The sequence below is a fragment of the Limanda limanda genome, chromosome 10 (genome assembly GCF_963576545.1).
Source record: "Limanda limanda chromosome 10, fLimLim1.1, whole genome shotgun sequence".
NCBI lineage: Eukaryota > Metazoa > Chordata > Actinopteri > Pleuronectiformes > Pleuronectidae > Limanda > Limanda limanda.
Window position 1 is genome coordinate 20,412,388 of NC_083645.1, and position 9,257 is coordinate 20,421,644.

The 9,257-nt window shown below is 41.0% G+C and overlaps 2 protein-coding genes across 2 annotated transcripts; one reads left to right on the top strand and one right to left on the bottom strand.

The window, feature by feature from the left end:
• Positions 1–1,506: 1,506 nt before the first annotated feature.
• Positions 1,507–6,541, top strand: gla (galactosidase, alpha). Its single transcript, XM_061079384.1, has 7 exons — positions 1,507–1,729; positions 3,006–3,180; positions 3,865–4,039; positions 4,232–4,323; positions 4,495–4,656; positions 5,377–5,574; positions 5,705–6,541. Exons 1-7 carry the CDS (start codon positions 1,569–1,571, stop codon positions 6,035–6,037), a joined length of 1,296 nt encoding a protein of 431 aa, XP_060935367.1. The 5' UTR covers positions 1,507–1,568; the 3' UTR covers positions 6,038–6,541.
• Positions 6,542–6,549: 8 nt separating this feature from the next.
• Positions 6,550–8,828, bottom strand: rpl36a (ribosomal protein L36A). Its single transcript, XM_061079391.1, has 5 exons — positions 8,743–8,828; positions 8,001–8,106; positions 7,844–7,911; positions 7,636–7,758; positions 6,550–6,630 (listed from the first exon to the last, which is right to left on the bottom strand). Exons 1-5 carry the CDS (start codon positions 8,743–8,745, stop codon positions 6,610–6,612), a joined length of 321 nt encoding a protein of 106 aa, XP_060935374.1. The 5' UTR covers positions 8,746–8,828; the 3' UTR covers positions 6,550–6,609.
• Positions 8,829–9,257: the final 429 nt, after the last annotated feature.

Sequence of the window (9,257 nt, forward strand, 5' to 3'; positions counted from 1 at the left end):
AAGTGTCTGAGAAAAGGAGTTTGCCCTTGACAGTGGGAATGAGGATTATTTAGTCTGGGTTTGTGCTCTTGAATTCTTCCTTGTTTGACTTCTCTCACTTCCAGGACACAAGGAGTCACGCACGGCAAAGACAAACCGTCAGGAGCGAGATCACAGGAAGTTCGTACCGATTCAAGTTGCGTCTCCTCCGTAAAGTTTCATCTCCTTTGTCTCTCCATTCAAACTCTCAACAAGCTGATCTCATTAGCAATTTGCGTCTGTCTCCTTAAAACCCCACAAAAGACGGGTAAGTACAACAAATACAAAACTCATCACTCTCTCTGTGTGAGTCTGAAGAACTCTGACAGTTCCATGAGGGAGAAAGCGTCCAGGATTAATTTGGTTCTTAAAGCAGGGTGACTGTTTACATCAAAATGAAGAAAGCCATTGATAAATGGGATAATTTCTGCACAAAACAAATAGCTGTGCTTGAAACAGCGTAGATATGTAAATACTCTTACATTACTGCTGATTGTGTGTTTGGCATTTTTGATTAGCCAGCTTCCTCAGCGAACAGTAATGTAAATAAGGCCTCTTCCATTCACTCTGTGTTGGTAGGAAACGGAATAGACATCTGACTTTACACACTGTTGGCAAATTTAATTTATAACAAAGCATCATTATTTAGAAGCTGATGTAAAGTACCAAAAGACGTAATATTGTACATTAGTACTCGAGTAGATGTAAGTAGTTGCATTCCACCAGTGGTTTTAAGAATTTGATTATTTTAGCTAAAATAATAATACTAACTCTTCAGTATACGTTTCACAAATAACTAAAATACTGATTCTTTTGGCACATAAGCACCACGTTATCTCAAGAATCAAGACTTTAAAATGATTGTGTGAGAAACTATTGGTTGATTCAGACCAAAGAACAACAAGGACTTGGAGGAAATTTCCCCTCTTGTGTTGGTTTCTCTGTCAAATTTTACGATTTTATTCTTGCAATATTGCTGCACTTTTTCTCTTAAAGTCACAACTCTATTCGCGCTTTAATAGCCTGTGATTTTACTCTCATAATATTAGCAATGTTTTCATCGTTAAGTCACAACTTTCTCGTAATATCATGGATTTATTCTTGAAATGTCGATTAAAAATAAAATAATATCATGATTAATGACAACATGAATAATATTACTTTATTTTAAACTTTTCCCAAAACATTTCTTGAAAGTCACATCCAAACTCGTCGTGAGATAGAACTTTTTAATATTATTTATATATTTCAAATCCAAATTTTTACAAACAATGAATAAAATCCATTACAAATGAATCCCGTCATCATCAGAGCTGCTGTTTCCACATGTGACTTCATCTCTATCGAGCTCTATTATCATGTCAGCTGACTCCTGCTCCTCAGCTGATCACCTGAGCGCTTCCGTGTTTACACAGTGAACAGGGCCGGCCTCTCATTGGTCCAGAGACACGTCAATCATCCATGGGGGCGGGTTCCGAACACATCAGGAAATAGATGCGGTCGCATGGTTTTTATTGTTTCTCTGACCAGTGAAGAGTTTACTGGTGGAGATGATCGTGTTGGTGGTCCTGCTCCAGCTGCTGGTTTCCATCAGACCCGGAGCTGAGGCCTTAGACAACGGCCTGGCTCTGACTCCCACCATGGGCTGGTTGCACTGGGAGAGGTTCATGTGCAACACCGACTGTGACAAGGATCCGGAGAACTGCATCAGGTGAGAGGCTGCAGGAGACTCAGGTCCAGGCTGATATGATGAGGAGAAACAGGACCTGAGAACAGGGAAGTCTCCTGCTGATACAAGTCACAGGACAGGACTTGTACACCTTTACTTCAGTTCCTATCACAGACTGCATAGTAAGTGGTTTTACATGGAAACATCTGTATGTGCTGTGGCCCTGATGTACAAATCAATAAAACAACAACAAAACCAAAAAGCTAAAATGAAAACACGCCAGCAAATAACAAAGTGAAGCAGGAACTGAGAACAGGAAAAGTCTCCTGCTAATATAAGTCACAGAAATATTAAACCTTCAATTCTTATTGTAAACATCTCATTTGTAGTTGGCCCTGGAGTGCAAACACACATGAGCTAACAATAAAACACAATAACAAATTATAAAACGTGTTTTTTATTGTGTTTTTGTGCTTTCTTGTATTCTGTGAGCTGTTTTGTCGCCTGTGGGAGTGTGTTTTGTGATTTTCTGTGATTTTCACTTCAGGGCCACCAAACAAATTGATCATGTTTACACCACAAAGGTGATTTCACTCAGAACCCACTCAATGAAACCTGAAAGTGACACAATTTGCATTTGTATGGGGTTTGATTGGATCAAGGATCATGATCAAATAGATTTAAGATACACGTTTATATATTTACATCTATTTAGAAAATGCTGAAGGACAGAGTATGAGAACAGAAACATGAGATTGTTACTGATGAGGCAGGGCCATTACGTCCTGACTTGATTAGCCTTTATTAGTTATCTGGTTTGAGTCACTGGGAGATAATGGTGTCAGATATATAGGTGTCGTTGAGTGATGTAATAACCTATATTCAAAAGCACTTTGAAAACTAGGAACCTAACGTCTGAACACGTTTCAAGACGAGTTAAACAAACCTGTAATGTAGTCAGGTTATTTCAAGGGACACGAAAAATAGAACTGGTAATACATGTTTACCGTCTTACCTGCGGAACTGCACATAGGTTGAAAATTCAATTCATTATGGTCATAAAAAGTCTTACATTTAACCTGTTAAAACCCTGTCGACCACCAATAGGAGCTCACTGGTTGAATTGCTATTGTCTTATATTACTCAAAGATATTACTCAACCATGAACAACATCCAAACTGGCGTTCACTGTCTCGACAATTCCTTCCGCTCGTACGTATTTGTCGTCTGCCATTTTGCTGCTGCACATGACATTGAACGCTGACATGTTAAGAGATGCCATCCGCCCCGGCCTGTCTCCTCTTGTTTCCCTTGGCAGTGAGCGTCTGTACATGCAGATGGCCGACGTGATGGTGAAGGAGGGCTGGAGAGAAGCCGGCTACGAGTACGTCTGCATCGATGACTGCTGGCCCTCCCATCAGCGGGATGCCCAGGGCCGCCTGCAGGCAGACCCCAAAAGATTCCCCGGGGGCATCAAGAAACTGGCCGAATATGTGAGTAGCCGATGTACAAAAACTCAGAAAGTGAATGTAGCATTTATGCCATGAAGAGTTAGGAAGGAATTTGAGTTGTTTCTAATAACGCAAATAACAATGTGTGCTGCTATATGAAGGTTTTGTTATAGCTTCTGGTATTTGGGCATACACTGTTATGTAATAGCAAACCATGTCATATTTATCTCATGCTGTAAGAGGTGTAACAGAATCAGCGGTGCAATGCGTCTAAGTTTGAACATTTGTGAGAAGATCTGATCCAGTAACTCAAGAATAATAAGTGATTTCATGTTCAGATAACAGATTATTTACATATCCATTTGAGGCGGTTTGCAATTATTAACATAATGAGGAGGAAAGAAGCTGAGGTAGAAACCAGGTCTCATATTTCACACAGATAGAAATTGAAGTATGAAATCCTAAGCATTAAATTGTCTCAGGTAGGAGTGTGCTGTCGTTCTCCCGCTCTGCCTCAGCCACAGAGTATCTCTGCACTGTGGACCACCACGACAGCTGAAAAGTTATATTCTCCAGGAAAGAGATATATTTAGCTCCGACCAGGCAGAGCATCGAGTTCTTAGCTGTGCAGCATCGCCCCCTCCTGGCACAGACCCATAACCTGTCAAAAAGATAAATGTTGAAAACTTAGAGAGAATAATTCTGCTGCTATTTGTCTGTTTTAAGATCCATTCGAAGGGTCTGAAGCTGGGTATCTATGCAGATGTTGGGAAAAACACCTGTGCTGGGTACCCCGGCAGCCTGGGCCACTACGAGACCGACGCTCAGACGTTTGCCGACTGGAATGTGGACCTGCTCAAGTTTGATGGCTGCTTCATGTACCGGACCTTGATAGGGGAAGGTGAGATTTAGGCTCTGAAAGTAAAGTGGGGATACTTAAAAATGTCATTCTTACAACTGAATTTGTAAAGTTACAACTGACCTCATTCAGTTCTGGGTTCATTATTTTAATCTTCTATCATTCAGGAGCTCTGTGACTCATTAGAGACAGCATTGTTTGTGGTTTAACCTGTTGTTCTTCATTCTGGCGAAGGCTACACGAACATGTCAAAAGCACTGAACCAAACCGGAAGAAGTATCCTGTACTCCTGCGAGTGGCCTTTATACGAGTGGCCTATCAAAAAGGTGAGAGAACTCGTCTTAATATCACTTTTTGTTTAAAAAATATCATCAATCTCTGGTTTATTCTACACAATTCTATATAACATTGAAATTAAAATAACGAGCATTTATCTGTGAGCTTCCACTGCATGATGACGCCGTATGTCTCATAAAAGAGCATCTCTGTGCCTGCAGCCGAACTACACAGCCATCCGTGAGACATGTAACCACTGGCGCAACTACAACGACGTGGAAGACTCGTGGAGCTCCATCAAATCCATCGTGGACTGGACGGCTTCTCATCAAGACATCATCGTCCCCTCGGCTGGACCTGGGGGCTGGAATGACCCTGATATGGTACTGGGCTCCACTCTTTGACCTCATACTGGAAATAGAACCCCCCTTTGAGTAACCAGCGTTTTATTATCAGTCTCACTGAGGGAACTGTTGCAATTGAAAGACAAAGGAGAGGTGAAGGTCCATTGTCTGACATTTGGAGAAGTGACTCTTATGAGACAGATAAGACTTAGCATCACTATCACTGTTTCCAGTATTACTTTAGAAAGGCGCTAAAGCACACACCTAGACTAAAACAGTCTCTGCATGAAACCAAATTGAAATTTACTATATCTGGATTTGCATTTGGTTCTGCACCAAACAGCACACACATAAATATCTGTCCTCAACATGTCAGATTATTTAAAATCAAGATCAATGGATCCGTCTGAGAAAATTAAGATTTCTGTTAACCTGCTATCTTACAATGTTAAAGAAAATTTAAAAAGACAAATGCAGCTCCATGGCTGAGAACTCATTTGAAGAATCAATTACATTTTAAATGTTGGCAGGTTGCTTATTGAATTAATTTACTACCCAAAATGTCAAAAGTATTCCTTCCTTGCATTTATTTTTTTATTTGTAGGCTGTAGAGCTTGATTTGCACCAGGACTCAATTGAGTTTGTGTTAGTCAACTACACAATCTGCATGGATTTGTGTTATTAATCTCAATAGTACGTGTTGATGTGCTGCATCTCCTGGATTCCCTTGTTACAATTTTGCCCGATTCATTTCTCTAGCTTGTCATTGGGAACTTTGGCCTGAGCCACGACCAGCAGGAGTCTCAGATGGCATTGTGGGCCATCATGGCGGCTCCTCTGCTCATGTCCAACGACCTGAGGCACATCTGTCCTCGCTCCAAGGGGCTGCTCCAGAACAGACACATCATAGAGATCAGCCAGGACCCGCTGGGCCGGCAGGGATTCTGCACCATCAAGGTGAGCGAGAAGCAGGTTCACCTCCTGGAATGTTTAGATGCTTTGTAATCACCTGGCCTGATCCAGCAGTAACACAACTTAATATATCAAGCACTTAACGGCCACTAACAAACCGTAACTTGCTCTACAGGTGAATAATTTTGAGGTGTGGGAGAGACCTCTGTCTCACAAGCGCCTGGCTGTCGCTGTTCTGAACAGACAGGAGATCGGTGGTCCCCGGGGGCTGGTCATCAGAGCGGTGCCCGGCTGGAAGATCTGTGACCCCCAGTGTAATGTGACACAGATTCTGCCTGAGTACAGGGAGCTGGGAGTTCAGACTCCAATGAGCAAAGTGGTTTTATCAGTGAACCCGTCAGGTACCGCTCTCCTCACCCTCACTCCCATCAGCAGCAGGTTCAAGATGATGTACGAGCTGCACTGGCAGGACACAAATGTCAAGCGCAAGCAGGAAACCATTTTGTAATCCTCAAGAGGGTTTTCAATCTGCTAGAACTACATTGATTAAGTAAAGTTGTAAAATTGGTTGTTTGTGTAATAGACCAAATACTTTTAAAAACGGGAATTTTAGTATCATTTTAATTGGCTTGAATGAGTTTGACACTGGGATAAACTACAGTATACTGGCAGCTTTATAGGTAGAGTAAATCACTGGAATTTGTTTTGTACACTTGATGTTAATTGTATACAATATGCTGATAAGAGATTTAATGTCAAAGGTCATGTGTAGAACATGGTGGAATATATCTGCACAAATATTCTGTTTGTGTTTTATCACCTGAGACTGAGGCTCTAGAAGGAGTCTTGAGTTCATGTTACCTGAAGTGTAGGTTCATTTGCAAAAAAAAGGGTATTTAGTTGTAAAATGAAACTTTAACTTGCTAATGAATCCTACGGTGTGAACATTTTAAAAACTTGAATTTTGTACATTTGATATGCACTGTGAGAATAAAGGACAAAAAACACTCAACTCATAAGTTTCTTTTACGACATTTAATGAAAATTGTGACAACTTCATCCAGAAGACTGGACCACAGTTTAGAACTGGATGACCTGGCCCTGTTAGGGAAGACAAGAAAAAACTTTGTTAAGAGCAGTTACACAACACATAATACCAGGTGTCAGTGGTTCAATATGACTGCTGCTGTCAATTAAAAACATCATCTGTTTGAAAATACAAACAGAAGTTTACTAATCCAAACATTTTGGGTGAGACTACACACTAGATTAACTCCTTTACAATTCACCCAAACTTCAAGTGCATCCACAGGCTTATTCTCACCGTTGTGCATCATTTAAGAGGCACTTTATTACAGCTATTTTAAGGTTCTTGTTTTCAGTTTAGGTTAAAGTGTCATTGTTCCTATTTAAAATGGCATTTTTATGTCATCCACACGTTTAGTTTGAACAACTGATGAATACAGTGACTTGATTTCTTGTCAGAGGATAGATTGTTAGTCAACCCTCCTGCAAATCACTTCCAGTTAAAACCAATGCAATTCAGCCACAATAAACAAACGCCTACAATGAAATGAGCTCTTGTAAAATAATTTATCATCAGGCTCAAAACCATTCCTGAATCTAATTGTAAAATGTTCAGATGGCCTCTTTAACATTAGGTTGAGATCAACTCATAGTCTTGTCTTTATATAAGTCTTACTGCTTTACTTTTGTTGGTGGATTTGCCAGATAAAAACAAAACTGGTGCACTCTCTGGTTCACATGCACATTTGTGCTGATTAAAGACTAATATATACATAAATCTGATGCCAGGAGGCAGAAAAGCTAAAACGCTATACGTGTCAGCTTTCAATTTGGCACTGAAACGTAATCAAAGAAGGACAACATGTCAAATGCTAAACTTTCACTAGAAAACTGTCCAGATAGTTATCCATCAGAGTTTTGTTTCATTAACCACTTTAAGTGAGCCAGCTATGAAATTATTACTGGGGTCACGTTCAAGTAGACCTGCCACAACACTTCCACTGTACATCATTAATATTCTGCACCACAAAGTTCCAACAATTCAGAGGAACACAAACAAAACACAAGACCAACGCCTACCTTTCTCTTCTTGTCGCCTCCAAGCTCGAAGTGCTTGCACCTCTTGATGGCCAGCATTCTCTTGGATCTGCAGTTGGGCTCCACACACTCCAGCCTCAACACAATCTTCTTTGTAGTCTTAGCCTGTACAGACAACACAGCATTTAACACCCCACACTTCTGCTACAAAATCCCATACACACAATCCCAGACATAGGGTCACACTTACCTTCTTTCGGAAAATAGGCTTGGCCTGACCTCCATAGCCGGACTGCTTTCTGTCGTATCTCCTCTTACCTGCAAAACATGAACAGGTCAGCCACACATCACAACACAGAGTTTACCACACAGACAGACACACAACCCATCATGAGCAGGCTGCTTACCCTGTGCAAAGAGGGAATCCTTCCCCTTCTTGTACTGGGTGACTTTGTGAGGCTGGTGCTTCTTGCACTTCTTGCAGTAGGTCCTCCGGGTCTTCGGGACGTTCACCTGAACAAGACGGAGAACAAATGTTAAATCACACATGTCGTGTCAAACCACAGGAAAACAAGCGATTAGCCTCATGTGTAGCTGCTGCTAGCTAGCTACCGGCTAACGAAGCGAGATGGGTGCAAAGGCGCTGATTCACAGATGGAAAATGCAGCTGCCATTTTGCTTTTTTAAATAAATCCAAAAATTATTGTCAATGGCGATGCAGCTCATCTTCCTCATTTCTACCCAGCGAGTGGACGTGACAGCTAACGTCGGCTAACATGCTAACACCGCCGTTAGCTAGCAGGCTAACTCCGCCGCTTTTAATGGTTAAATCAGCAGAATACGAGTAAACACGTTTATCTAACATGGATAAATAATGAGGGCTGTTCGCCATTGTTGCTTCTTCACCCTTTATCTTTTTATTGTTTTCACCAGACAGGCCGTGTTCGTGTGGAGGCTCGATCCGCACCATCACATCCTTTACAAGACTAACTAACAACGTAACCCGGGCACAAGATGGCTGATATCCCCACAGTTACATGCACCAGAGCCTCCACCACACATCAGGGTGAACGACGGGTAGACACGGTGTTTAAAGACGGAGGATTGAGTCAGATTAGTTAAAGTCGGATTCATGGCGGAGTTTCTTACCATGGCTGCGTCCCAGTGCAGAGGAAAAGAGGGTGAGAAGGACCGGAAGCACTCGTTATGTAGACCTCAGCTGGAAACTGGCGGCAACTCTGCAGTCTGCCCCCTAGCGGCAAGAAACACCAGGAGGTCATTTTAATTACAGACCAGATAAACGAATTTAAAGTAAAACTCTCTGTTAAAATGCAATGAGCCAATTTTCATATTTATCACTTTACTTTATAAAATGTCATGCAAACCACGACAGTAAAAGGTTTATATTATGTACAAACTCTTTTTATACATTTCTTTTTTTTTAATTCTATTGCCTTTTTAAAATATTTGTATTCTCTTGTCTACTTCATTCTGACCTGCTGCTGTAACAACTGAGTTTATCCTGTTTGTGCATTAATAAAGTTTTTCAATTATCTTATCTTTACCTTATCAATTTTCCTGCAAAAGTCTAATATGCGGTAGACAAAGTACCTAATACATAGTACATAGTACATAGTACATCGTACATAGTACTATAAATAATT